At 34.5% G+C, this 14,725-nt stretch overlaps 2 protein-coding genes across 2 annotated transcripts in view; one reads left to right on the top strand and one right to left on the bottom strand.

The window, feature by feature from the left end:
- LOC101736589 (matrix metalloproteinase-2) overlaps window positions 1–11,041 on the top strand; it is a 205,457-nt gene extending 194,416 nt beyond the window's left edge. The window contains exons 6-12 of the mRNA XM_004932241.5: window positions 4,602–4,747; window positions 6,552–6,710; window positions 6,794–7,362; window positions 7,729–7,870; window positions 8,031–8,190; window positions 8,683–8,786; window positions 8,910–11,041. Coding sequence (XP_004932298.1) covers window positions 4,602–4,747; window positions 6,552–6,710; window positions 6,794–7,362; window positions 7,729–7,870; window positions 8,031–8,190; window positions 8,683–8,786; window positions 8,910–9,178 — 1,549 coding nt within the window. The 3' untranslated portion in view covers window positions 9,179–11,041. The remainder of the gene's footprint in view (window positions 1–4,601; window positions 4,748–6,551; window positions 6,711–6,793; window positions 7,363–7,728; window positions 7,871–8,030; window positions 8,191–8,682; window positions 8,787–8,909) is intronic.
- Window positions 11,042–13,820: 2,779 nt separating this feature from the next.
- Window positions 13,821–14,341, bottom strand: LOC101746871 (cytochrome c oxidase assembly protein COX19). Its single transcript, XM_004932149.4, has one exon. It carries the CDS (start codon window positions 14,194–14,196, stop codon window positions 13,939–13,941), a length of 258 nt encoding a protein of 85 aa, XP_004932206.1. The 5' UTR covers window positions 14,197–14,341; the 3' UTR covers window positions 13,821–13,938.
- Window positions 14,342–14,725: the final 384 nt, after the last annotated feature.

Here is a 14,725-nt window from a genome sequence, read left to right as displayed (position 1 = left end):
TCTCCATCCATTTCTTGCCGATCACCCACTATGTATTCGACATAGTGTCCTCTAATTTTACACATCTTAAACACCCTTAACCCTAAAACGACTCTAATAATCCTAGAAGCGACAATTTTAACAAATTTCCTCAAGTTCCTATTGCAAAGCTGAATTCAATTTTGGACTAATGAAAAACTTGAGTGTTTGTCGCGGAAATCGTAAGTTGAAATTGGAACGCATGGGTTCGCCATTCAGCGTGGGAGGTTCCGATCACGATTCACTTTCATTCAGGGGACGTGAGGTGACGCCAAAAACACCTCGCTTGTTATCTAATAAAGTCACGCTACCTACAATACCTAAATAAAATCCGAATAAAGATACTTTCTTGCACGAAGCACCTTGGATACGTGAACTTTATTATAATGAAAATTAACTTTTTATCTCGTTAATACACCGAAGCCACCCCTCGACCGCGCTTCGTATTCATTGCACGCGATAGTCATTCGTTACGAGTTACCATCCCTGTTTTACATGAAACGTAGTTAAAGTATTGTAAGACCTGTGACTGGCACTTAGTTTTCTTGTAAAACGTCTTAAAAAGCGGCAATTACATTAAGAATTTTAAATTTTATCGAAGTTCAGAAATGTTTCCTAACGCCTGAGGATTTTTTGATAAAAAAAAACACGTGTGGCACTCGGTCCTGCCGCGGTAAAGCTATTGCAAAGCATTTTTTATCAACTTATCCAATTACAATTGGACAATAATAATTTAATATTAAAACAATGATAAAAATAAGACGCTATATTTATAAACATTAACAAAAGCAAAACATGAACTGTCCCCTTCACACTCATAAGCTAGACCGCGTGAGAGAGAGATGGGCAGACTTTTCATGATGCTCATGCAGTGCGACGTCACGCCGCGCACTTATTCACAAACACTACACCAGCGCAACGTGTAAATGTGTAACGCGAGCTACATAGTAAGCGTAGTGGGGGTATCAGGTTATTTTCGTTACGGAATTTCTTGATTCAGTCGCCGCGCTCAAAGCCCGCGATAAAAGCTATGCAATAGCTTAAAAACAAATATTACTCGAATGTGTATACCTACTATAATCGATCTAAAAAAAAAAGGTGAAGAATATAGCTACACCGTACTCGTATACGGATCTAACATCTGTAATACTGTGACAAATGACGTAGCGCTGGACAAGAGTCGCATATTGAATAAGGAAGGGCGAAGTTTCGTTTATTAGATCAATGTAGACTTTGATATGAGAAAGTAGAGGCGACAAAAACCGCGCGGTGGACATATATTGCAACCGCCACATTGTGGTGACACTACAAACTTGAGACTTCGAGCGGGAAACTTTGATACGAGCTGCATACAATTTCACTTTATTCCCTTTAAACAAAAAACCCAGTTTTGTAGATAATATTGGTGAAAATATTGAAATCGACCTTCAATGGGTGCACTGCACATCGCTTTATCCTTTTTATAAATTTAAAATAACAATATATAAGTAGCTTTTTTTATTGCTTAGATGGGTGGACGAGCTCATAGCCCACCTGGTATTAAGCGGCTTCTGGAGCCCATAGACATTTACAACGTAAATGCGCCATCCACCTTGAAATATAAGTTCTAAGGTCTCAGTATAGTTACAACAGCTGCCACAAACCGAAACGCATTACTGCTTCACGGCCGAAATGGGCAGGGTGGTGGTACCTATCCGTGCAGACTCACAGGAGGTCCTACCACCAGTAATTACGCAAATTATAGTTTTGCGAGTTTGATTTTTATTATGATTTGATTGTTAAGTACATATTTCATTAGAAAAATTGGTAGTTGCTTGCGGGATTCGAACACCGTTACATCGCTAGATACGAATACACCGGGCGTCTTATCCTTTAGGCCACGACGACTTCATTTGGTGGTTCTTGGAAATCTATAGATAGTTCTTGGAAAATCTATAGATCACGGATTTATCCGTGATCTATAGATTTTCCAAGAACCAGAAGCCTTAGTACAGTTGTCATTGTCACCTAAGCGTAGGTTTTTAGTACAGGCTTCGAGCTTGTTTTCCAAAAATTTTAATTTTTTCTAACCCTTTTTAATAAAATTCTTTTTACACATAAGTAGGTATAGATTGATAGATAAGGTAGATAAATACCATGTATAATTATACAATTAAGAAAAAAATGAGGTAGAAATTTCATGTGAGTACACAGATTGATTATATTATTTTAATGGGAGCGTAAATAGAATTAGCTAGCATCATCAAAGGTTTGCATATTTATCAGTTTTTTTTTTTATATTTTTTCATAAAAGCATATAATTAAAAATAGCCGAAAACATGTTGTTCGTTCCCATTGGCAAAATTAATGGCACGGATTTAAGTATTTTTGTGTGTATTTTTTTTTAGAAATATCAGAATTTCATTTTATACATCTTAAAGTCGTTTCACTGATAAGTAGCATCAAAACACAAAACGAGTATCAAACGGTACGTTGGATTTTATGCGTGTCGTTAACTTATATTGCTAACTATAAAATTGTTCCGTTTCCTTCAGGATTCTACAGGAAGTTCATTCTCAATAGGCACTAGATTCAGCAGACACAATGCAAAGAGTTTCATAGATATATCACAGCTAAGCTAGATAATATTATGTATGCAAAATTTGTTTGTGTTTAATTTGGTGAGATACATTTGTAGGTGTAGTCACAACTAGATCAAAACAATTTAATGTTTCTCAGAAATAATATATACATATAATATGACTTGACGCAGGCGTGTATCATTACATTTAGCTATTGAACGACGACAGTAGTCTTTATAATATTTAATTACAACAATAATGTGTCTTTGTTATAACTATTTAAAAATGTATATTATAAATATGATTAATATTACAATTACAAAGAAGCCATACTAGTAACGTCTGTTGACAAGTACCCTATATCCAATGGTAAAGTAGTTATTGCACAAAGCGTGACTGGCTATATTGTACATTTGCAGCTCTAAGATTTATTGCGTCTATAAACTGAAATATTACTCATGTAATAAAGGATACATTCCATTTAAATACGCTCTCATACGAGCCTCACGCGATATAAGGAAAACTATAAAATTGTTGGTACTCTCTTTAATGTTCAAATGTAATTATTGGCATCAAACACGATTAGCCCTAGATAACTTTCTACTCTTCTCTCTTCTCTCTTTTATTCTTCTATTCATACAGGCTTAAAATAGTTCTTCAAAAAGCTCTAATCCTAATTCTGCATCAGTAACGAAATCCTTTTGTTTTTTCTCTGCTTTGATTGTTACCATCACTTCTAAACAAATCTCATAATATGCAAAAAATGGCCGCCGTGATTTTGAAATTTTAATACAAAAAAATTATAGTAAATTTTAAAAGAACTTCGTATTACTGCAATTTTAATAGAGTACCAAACACTTAGGGGCGTCTAAGAAAATTGTTATTCTTATTTGTTACATAACCTATGTAATACTCAGGTCAAACGGATTTGACTTCACTGTTTATTAACATAATGGTTAAATTAAAATAAAATCCGACTTTTCTAAGGAATTTCTATTCCAATGTTTTTATTAGTCCGAACTGAAATCGAAACGCCTTTAAGATTCCTGCGCCCCGGGCTTCCATTCAAATCTAACTTAAATCGCTTCGTATCAAATCCATTGTTAAGGATTAAATTCAGAAAGGTATTAATATAAATCTGACATTCAGGTTTCACCTCTAAAGGAACCCTAAAAAAAGTCTAACTTATCCAATGTGCAATGTACCTAAACATACTTTATACATACACTATAGTACATCAGCGTCGATCGAACGGTGACGAAGGGCAGATACCATCACTGTAATAAATCATCCCTAACTCGGAAACTTTCCATTTCGAACCCATTACATATTTTGACAACGTTTGTCAGCGTGACATTTCCTCATTTTGCTCATATTTCACCAAACATGATTTTCATAACATTATGCCAAAATACGAGGCTCTTACGAAGAGCTTCAATCTGATAATAACACAAACAAAAAGGAAAAAAAAACCCGAGCAATAGTGTTAAGATTGCCAAAATTTTAAATCTTACTCTTGTACTACTTTACATTATATTACTCACTAAAACATAATCTTTAAAGTAAATGGGGAATAGATCCAATCTGAATAAAAAGTAAGAAATTACAAACTGTAGGTAACAATGGTAAAGCTTTCACATGAAAACTCAATAACGCATCGGTGCGCTAATATCGCGTGAAATATGCATGGGTGTGGTCTTTCACTAGTAGTATTTTGTTGCGGCGAAAAATGATTAGGTGGATAGTAACCGGGCATCACCCGAGGGACATAAGTTTGATTGCTCTACCTAGTCTGTCTACTCTGTAGTTTTGTTGTTTGTGAGATGAATATATTATATATTATTCGGTATACACACGTACACCGGGAAAATTAAAAGTTTCGTGGTCATATAAAACTAATATGTATACATTTGTAAATAGTATAATAGTTAAGTGGAGTAATTACATACCCATGCAATTATTTTTTGAACGCAGAGCAGAATTTATCAACTATAAATAATATTTTTTTTTGTTTTGTTTCAGACGTTACCATGACGATGCATATCCATTCGATGGACGAGGTACGATTCTAGCTCACGCTTTCTTTCCTGGCGTGGACCGCGGTGGTGACGCGCACTTTGATGATGACGAACTCTGGTTGTTAGAGCCCAAAGATGACGATGAAGAAGGTAAAAAAACAATTTCTTTTCATACCTTAGTAGTTATTATATTAGTATAGTAGTATATTAGTTTTAGTACGCTTTTATTAGTTTCACCTGTATCTATTTATCTTACGAAAGTTTTCAATGTAATTATCAACAAGTTATAAAAATTCTCACATATCAAGTGAGTACTGATGATAATATAAATTTATTACTTTGGCCTAATATCCTGACTAACAGAAATTTACCAAAAATAATCGTTTTATTTTCAAAATCGATTTTTTCCCTATTGCTATTTCTGTCCTGTAAAACATTTCGTTCATTTTGTCCAGATGAAATTCATTTTCACGAAACTTGTCATTCATCGGAATTTACAGTTACAGCCCTATCAACTTTACGACGGCTCAGTAACTCTGACCTGTTCTTAAACCTTTTATATCGATTTCACTTTGATTCAACTTTGGGAAAACTCGACAATATTAAATAGTCATCCCTCCCAACCCCCTTTTGAAACATTTAAATAAGTCCGATAGAATTTTCGACAATACTATAAAGTTCCATGACATTTTCATGGGTAGTATCCGGAAATAAACATGTTGAGGTCCACCATATTTTGACACGTTAATACATAATAAAATTATACAATAAAGTTAATTAGACTATGTAAAATATATTACATGTGATTTTTGTTATTGTATAAGATGTACAGAGGAGCTTGCGATCCACCTAGTGTTGAGAAATCGGTAAATACGGCAAAAAAGAACGCGGCTGCCGGTCTTAAGCCAATGAGCTTGAAGTCTTAGTTCCATTAATACTCCAGTCGACCTACCCTTCAAATCTCAGTTATATTATTATAACGGCTGCCCCACCCTTCAAATCGAAATGCATGACCGATTCCCAGCAGAAATAGTCAAGATGGTAATACCTGCCCGTTTGGTTATACAATACTTCCCATCATCATTAATTACGCAAATTGAAATTGAGTTTTTATTATACGATGTTATTCTTTTCATGGTAGAATACGGTCGTGAATACGACTGTAAGCGACCACACTTTCAATTTAAAATAAATAGTTAGGCAGTAAAGTAGATGATAGAAGTTGGCAATGAATTACAGCGCAGTAAATTGTATATATTCATTGGCAGTAATGCATTAGGGAATTTAAACCATTCTCCATTTTTACAAACCATTACTTCTTCTAATTATTATAAATGTTCACCAGGACTGGATTTTTTTGTTTTCCTCTGCTTCGTTTTTCGCCTTGATAGCTCAGCGTAGGTGAAAATGAACACCCAATATAAAACATTTAAAAATTCATCAAATAATACAAATCATTTTGAGACGTAGTTTTATTTTCTGATTATTAAATTATTAAGTTCAAATGTCAATCGCGGCATATGTACTAATAACGAAAATATAGCTCGGTGTATTAATAAAAAGTTATCTTTAATAGGATGAAAAATATATGCATTTTTCACTCAGTACGTGCTGGTTGTATTCTAGCCAAACGCATCGTTTACAGCTACTAGGTAGGTATAGTGTAAACATGAAACACAAGCGGATAGGTTGTGCAACCGCAACCCGTGGATATGCTCACACCGATCACAGTGCAGGCGAGCTTGCACCACACACCGCTCGTACGTGATAATTTACACGAACAACAGACACTTCAGATTGTATTTGGTTAGCCACGTGTAAATATCCACCTTTATTTAGCTGAAACCATAGGTTCAGTAGATAACTGGCTCTATTCATGCGCTACTCGGTACTAAAAAATGTGTTAGGCTTGTTAAAATTTAGAGTTCGTTTCTAATGACAATTTTTATTTCAGGCACATCACTTTTTGCTGTTGCTGTTCACGAGTTTGGACATTCGTTAGGACTTAGCCACAGTAGTGTAAAAGGCGCACTGATGTACCCTTGGTATCAGGGTATTCAATCTAACTTTGTATTACCTGAAGATGATCGTAATGGCATTCAACAAATGTATGGTAAGTTTTCGACAATGATTCTCGTCTATTTTAAATCGGGTATATGATGATGAATTTACTGACATAAGTATTTTTGTATTCAGGTCCAAAATTAAACAATAAGAAATGGGCAAGAATCCCTTCATACAAACCAGTTCAAACACCACCAACAACCACTACGACTACCACTACGACCACAACAACCAGAAGGCCTTATATCCACCATAATAGACATCATGGAGTTCCGAACATGCCCCGTGATCCATCTAGAAACCCAGTTTACTACCCGAGAAGACCTTATTACCCTGATCGTCATTACCACAATACAACCGAAGATCATCCACGCAGAACGAATTACAATTACCCTCGAATTGAGACTACCACGCACGCAATAACTTACCGCCCCCGATACCCCTATAAACCGGAGTATCCCAGCTACCCAAGACCAAACTATCCGGTCGATCCTAGGCAAGATTACCCTAAGCAGGACTACCCTAGATCAGATTATCCTAAGCGACCATACTATCCAGAGAAAACTACCACTACTACTCAAAGGCCCACGCCGCCACAAAGGCCGACTCCAACTTCACCATCGGATAAACCAAATACGTGTGATACAAATTACGACGCTGTCGCTTTAATACGTGGCGAACTCTTCATATTCAAAGACAGGGTGAGTCTTATACTTTTATGTAGTTGTCTAATTACTTTTTTTGTGGTCCTCATCTCAATAGTTGAAATGGTACATCGTATAGTACAAAATTATAGGTAACCATGTTGTTAATTTAATATAATTTGTCTGATTTACGTATTTACCACTTGAATTACCAAGTCAGGATAGGGCTTAGAGAAAGGGTGAAAAAACAACTACTTGATGGGGACGAAAGTCACTGTGGTGACTGCCATCAGAGATGATGAGCATCGCTGGAGGAGGAGAAAGAGCCCGAAGACACCCGTTTCTTTCTAGTTATTAGCTGAATGAATACTATAATCTAAGTGTTTACAACAGTTGTTTATATATTTTTTTACATTTTTACAGTATCACTGGAGGATCGGAGCTCACGGTCGATATCCTGGTTACCCAATGGAAATAACTAGAATGTGGTCCAGTTTACCAAAAAATCTAACACACGTGGACGCTGTTTATGAAAGACCAGATAAACATATTGCTATCTTTATAGGTAGGTCGATTTACCCAGTATCTAATAGTTTAATGAAATATTTGAGAATTAAAAACAAAGCTGTCGTTGTATACAATGATTATTTTGTATTAAGCAATAACGACTTTAAAGTTAAAATAAATAAAAACACACTTTTTAATGAAAACAACTTTCATTTTAGGAAAGGAGTTGTATTTGTTCAATTCACAATATTTATTGCCCGGCTATCCGAAACCTTTGACCAAACTGGGTTTACCTGAAACTTTGGAGAAATTGGACGCGGCAATGGTTTGGAGTCTCAATGGCAAAACTTACTTTTACAGTGGAACTATGTATTGGAAGTAAGTATAAATATATACATATTAATAACATTTATGAAAACTATTTCTTTTAAATCCATTCATTTATCTAATTTTTTTATGTGTTAAAATCGTTAAGAGACTTGTTTAAATTGTGCATTTGTGTACTTTAGTCTCCATTTTTGAGTTATGATGTAGATTTAATTAATATATATATGACGAAGCATGTTGCTGATAACTCTATTTCTATAATCTGACGAAGCGTGTTGCGGATAATAACGTCATGTACCTTTAGGTTAGGAATATTATGTTCTTTTTTTTATAATAAATTATTGGTAATTAATATATTGAGTTAAGCATATGCTAACATTATAATCAGTTAGCAAATAAAAAGATCTTAGGCCTAATTCAAAATGCGTAGAAAATACCGGGCACCCGTTTGTAAATCATAAAGTAGTTAAATTGAAGTAATCGTGTTTACGGATAAAGAAACTTGTTTTTTTTTTTTTGTAACACACCTAATTTAATTTTCAGATATGATGAAGACGAAGGAAAAGTAGAACTGGACTATCCCCGTAATATGGCCATGTGGAAGGGGGTTGGATACAACATCGATAGTGTTTTCCAATGGAAAGACGGTACGAATTATCTACTAAATATAAGTAGAAATTCATTAAAAAAAATTAAACTCAGTTCAAATAACAATTTTGGTGTGTAGATAATTAGAAGTCGTAATAATTTCTATAATCATACATTTTCAGGGAACACCTATTTCTTCAAAGGAAAAGGATATTGGAAATTCAACGACCTGCAAATGCGAGTGGAGCACGAACAACAACTTCCGTCAGCCCCGTTCTGGATGGGTTGTCCTGGAGAGAGAAGCGGTCGAAAATATCCTTATCGCGCTCCTGCAGCACCAGGATCTACTTTACGATCGCCGAGTTCATCATCAACGCTACATTTAACTAACTTAATCGCACTTATCTCTTCTCTAGTTATTTCGCTCAATATGTCTTTACAATTTTACTGAAGTAGATTGGAACTATTATAGAATAATCGCAGAATACACTTTTTTTATTTTAACTTTAGTAGTACACAAGACTTACGCTTTTTCTTCAGCCATTTGTAATATCAAACTTACTCAAAACGACGCAAACATATCCAGAATACGTCTGATAAAAATCTAGAATTAAATTTTTAATATTTGCGAAAATTGCACTGCCTCCTTTGTATTTCCTATTATTATTAAATGTAGATATATACCTGTGAACTTACTAGATTAATTACTAGCTGTAAGTATCAAGTTTTATTTCTATAGTTATTACTATATGTACATTTTGATCTCAATATGATCGAGTGTTTCGTTTGTTAATGACATGTAAGGTATATAACACCATTCGTTTAGCTTCTGTACAGTTACTGTTCGTCTTGTCCTTTGATGTCTATGCCATTTATCTATATAGCATTGTGATTATAAAATCATTATATTCTTACTGTGAAGAATACAGGGTATCCCGCGGTTATATTAAATTATGGTAAAATACTCTAATTATATTTGCAGGAATAGGATACGAATAAATTTACAGAAAATACATTTTTTTAACAAATCGATCGTCCTGTAGATAGCCTGTGACTGTTATCGAAACAATCCAATATGGCGATTAGCGTTACCTTCATTTTTTTTGCGCGCGCTTACAATACTCTTTGCTTGCGCTTGGCGTTTTCTCTTCCATGAGCTTTCGGGACTGCTCTTTTCTGTATTTAATTGAATCTTAGTCATTTTGAGAATCACTCTACCAACAATGTGTTTTTATTTTATTTTATAGATATGTAAAATGTTACATTACTTCGCTATGAGAAATAACCGTTGGACATCCTGTATAAATTGTAGTATATGCGTGTATTGTATACATTAATTAATGTATGACATATGTATGTATATGTACACTCGTGCTATAATATGCCGAGATATATATTGTATGTTGCTGAAAACATTTATTCTCCAATGCCTTACTTTATCAAACATATTTGTACGATACGATAATGTTGTGTATTATTTGCTAGTTTTATGTATTTTATAAGTATGTACTCTAAATAATATAAAATTTGAAATTTTTTAAGTAATTTATTTAACACTATTATAAATGCTGGTAACAGAGGTACACTTAAATTTAATATTTGTAATTAAAATTTGTAAGATATCCTAAATTGCCATAATCATAAATTTAATATAGTGTAAAAGTTAATTTGTACATTTAAAACGTTTTAGCGTTAAAGAAACTGAAATTATAGAATTACTCAAAATTAGGATATTTCAATTGCTGCAAAAAGTCTGTAGATTTTCATTACCAATTCATGGAATTATAAATGAGAAATATGGTAGAATGAAAATGGTGCTTATTGTAGTTAGATATTGTACAGAATAAATTTAACTTGATATTTTTGTATTTTAATGTTAAAACCACAATAAGGAATGTTTACCGCATACAATAAGATTTTTTTCATTTCTAGGATAAAGAGAAAATACAATATTGAAATCATGTAACCCAAAATGTGTTTCATTTTAAAATGAAACTACATAACTATAAATTAAAGTAGATAATTTATAGCCATATAAATGGGTCAATCTTGTGCGAAAACACTTTTCAAAATAAGTTTATATAACGTAGCAATCAGTAGCTTTTTACAATGTTTTGGTCACAAATACTTTAAATAAGAACTGTGATATTTACTTTTACGATAATGGCCACTAAAAATTGGCATCAAAATTACTTGACTTTAATTTTCAATAAAATTATTTGATATTGATATTAATTATTACAAGAATGTCCTCTGTCCTCTATTAAGTTTTATAATTAAATTGAATAAATATGTAAAGGACTTTCTACTGAAACCTTGGCCTTTTTAATTACCTACCCTAGTCAGTTATAATCACAATTTGCTTAGTATTGTTGTTACAGACATAACACCTTAGAACAATAAGGGAGTCGTTTAAACTTAATTAATCGTAGTTTTTAATTGCATAGATGAGTGAACGAGCTCAGTGCTCACGCTACTTATATGGCACCGGAGCCTATATGGTATTTAAGTATGTTTATGTCACACTGACATGTCCTTCTTCATACGAGCCCTACGTAGAATACTTAACGTTGGTCTGCTCATGGCATGACTAAACTGACTGACCGTCAGGTGCGCCGCATGCTTGTATACGGCCCACCTGATGGTCACCTACCTTGACACATAAGGTCGAAATTTCAGGGACAATATTTTATATTTGTCCCACCCTTCAAACAGGGACAATTGATTGCTAGACGCTAGAACGAGGCAGGACGGTGCGTCCCCATCCCACAATACACCCTAGCACCATTAAACGCCATTTGGAGATCGTAGCAGTATGATTCTCAGAGAATACTGCTGTCGGTTCTACTTCGGTCGCTTTTTACAACACCCACGGGAAGAGACGAAGTGTTTGAGGCGTGAAGTAAATTATCCCTTCGTAACAAGGTGACACTCTACAACACTTCCAGACATACCGTCATGACAAGCTCGACGTGCAACCGAATTCATGGACACAGCCCACTGAGTTTCTTGTCGGATTTTCTCAGTGAGTCGCGATACGATCCGGCGGTAGATTCTGCGAACTACTGCTCTCGCTAGGGCTAGTGTTAGCAAATTCTCTATGTTGAGCCCGTGAGCTCTCCTACCCGTTCGGGCGTAGCAGAAATAGCCTCTTAGGCAACCAACGAAAAGGTAAAAAAAGAAGTGGTAGAATAAGAGAAGCACTGCTCTTGCTAGAACTAGTGTTAGCATCTCTCAGGTTGAGCCCATGCGCTCACCTACCCATCCAAGCGTAGTGTGGCAGCTATTAGGAATGAAAACATTTTTAGGCTTACAATACACATTCATTGTTGCCAGAATATATTATTTTGACTTTGACATGTTAAATGCCATCCAAATTAAAAACTTTTTTTAGATAATATTGCTGACTATTAAAATACCGGTCACTCACATTCGCACGAATACGCAAACCCGCAAGTGTAGGACGACATTTGCAAATGATTATGCAAAGTTTTCGCTGCATACGTGGTTTTCCAAGCTGTGTCGGTTTTTTAACAGACATCAAAGCGCGCGAACCGCGATCCTTTGCGTAGTCTCCCACACATTCGTGTGACCAGTTGCGCCCAGGATTGCGAAGGCAACGGACGTTTTGCTATTTTCATAGATCGTACGTCTACTGTGTAGCGTATCTTCATCAAAAGAAATCCCATAAAAACAGCATGGCTGTTAATGATGTCTGGGAAAGAATTCAAAACTCTTTTTCTCTTCAATGTTCTATTGACGAATTAAAAAGGAAGAGAAATTCGTGAGACATTCGTAAACAAGTGTAGGAGGAAGCGCAAACGGGTTCGCAAATTGAATACCGAACCCCTTTGCACAGCCGCTAAGTTTGCGAATGAATGTCTGACGGACCTTCACATGCGCGCAAACATTCGTACAATGTACAAATGTTCGCGCGCATGTCAGTGGCCGGCATAACATTCAATACAACAAACTAATAATAATATGATAAAAAATATTTTAATAACTAATGTAACTTAACGTAACATAACTGGAATATTAAACTGAGCTCGAACTGGAGATTTCAAAATGGCAACTTTGTTGCATATATAAAAGTCTAGTGAATTTTGTAATGGAAGCATTTGAGAGCAATTTTAAGGTTTGTTTAACCACTGACGCACTCAAATATTTTATTTTTCAACCTAGAGTTGTACCCATCCGCCATGGCCATTTCCGCCACCCAACTAGACCTGAGACACGGTGGAGCATCTAAACTATCAATATTTGACCAGTATTTTTTTTATAATTTTGGAAATCTGAAGACATGCCTTTTTTCTTCCTATCATCTAATCTACAAAATAATATTCCTTGTGATGCTAGTTTTCATTTTATTGTGTAATTACAGAATAGAGAAGACTTCATTTTGTTGTACTTGATAATTTTTAAGTCATCATCCACAAACTTCCCACGCAAGAACCTCAGACGAGGGATTGCAAAGACAGGATATGTTGTTTTATACAAAATTTCACAAAGCAACATTTTTTTAAGCGATATTCCAAACATAGGTTTGGGATCTATTACAATGATTTTGTTTAACATGTATGCTGTGCAAAATGAGGTATGATTTTGGTTTGGCTTACTATTGGGAATTAACATGTTTTATTTTTCTGTCATAATAATCAATGTATTCTTCCTACCTACCTACTTTTACCTACTAGCTGTTGACCATGCTTTTCTGTGACTTTCGAAATATATGAACATTTTCTTTTTGTTGCGATTCAGCAGTGGGTTAACATCACATTACTGATCCAATTAATGTCCTTGATAATTAAATGACAACTTAAGTCAAGCCTTAATTATATTAAACACAACTGCCTTAAACTACAAACCTAAAGTTATTTGCAGCAACAGCTATAGGATGAGCAAATCTCACTCTATTCAATTATTATTTAATGTATGGTTGAGGTATTTTATGACCCCAGCTTACTTGTTATTGTTGTATGTTGTGAATTATTTCTTCCCGAAAGCACGATTCACACTTCATAATGCTTTTCGAATCTGATTTGCATCAACAGCAATAAACTAATTGTTGCTATTGTATAAAAAGTCATGCATATTCACAAAACATTTATTTAATTTCATAAATTAAGCACACTGTACATTCTATTTAATACTTTAAAAAACCTCACCTACACTGTAATTATAAATAAGAGCTAGTAAGATAATAAATGACTATCGCTCTTCTTTATTTTCTTGAAAACCTAAATTATTCCAGTCTTCTTTAGCCATTAAATTATTCTCCATTCTACATGCCAAATATTCCTTAGCTTCATCACGACATAATGAGTTATTGCTATTGTTATTAATCAAACATTTCATGTAGCGAACCATAGTTTTCTTGCAAATTCCTTCGTGATCCAAGGGAAAACTTCCCTTATCTGGTGGAGTTGGAATAAATTGTTTCTGGCCGAAAGTCATAGCAGTTGACATGTTGAAAACGTTTATTTGTCTAATTTAAAGGAAAATAGTGTATGTTTGAAATGTAGGAAACCTTTTGTACCGTGAAAAATCAATTAGTCTCTTACTATTTACTAAATTTATTGTGTATAACTATGATTTACTAATCCTAAGCTGCCGCTTCAATCATTGTTAAATGACATTGACAAATAACAATTGACATTACGTATTATATTTTTCCAATTTTGGTAAGGCCTAGGGATCACTTAACACAGCTTACACAACTGAAGCTTTGTAAGGTCGAACATGTTTGTAAATTGATAACATTTTATTGAGAATTCACTAAAATTTTGTCGAAGAAAACGAAGAGTCACGACTAACGTTTTTATTTAATTTTCCTAGGCTTGTACACTTTCAGATCTATTTACTAAACAGCTAACAAGCCCACTTACTACACATTCCTTGACTCTGTAGTGCAGTAGTTAGCGCCCCTAACTATTGCGCCGAGGGTTGTGGGTTCGATTCCTACATTGGGTAAAAAATCGTGTGATGAACAGCTTTG

Source organism: Bombyx mori, chromosome 8 (assembly GCF_030269925.1).
Source record: "Bombyx mori chromosome 8, ASM3026992v2".
Lineage (NCBI taxonomy): Eukaryota > Metazoa > Arthropoda > Insecta > Lepidoptera > Bombycidae > Bombyx > Bombyx mori.
This window is presented reverse-complemented; position numbering and strand designations above follow the sequence as displayed.

Bases quoted from the DNA above. Each gene is read 5' to 3' on its own strand.
- LOC101746871 (XM_004932149.4), bottom strand. From the start codon at position 14,196: ATGTCAACTGCTATGACTTTCGGCCAGAAACAATTTATTCCAACTCCA.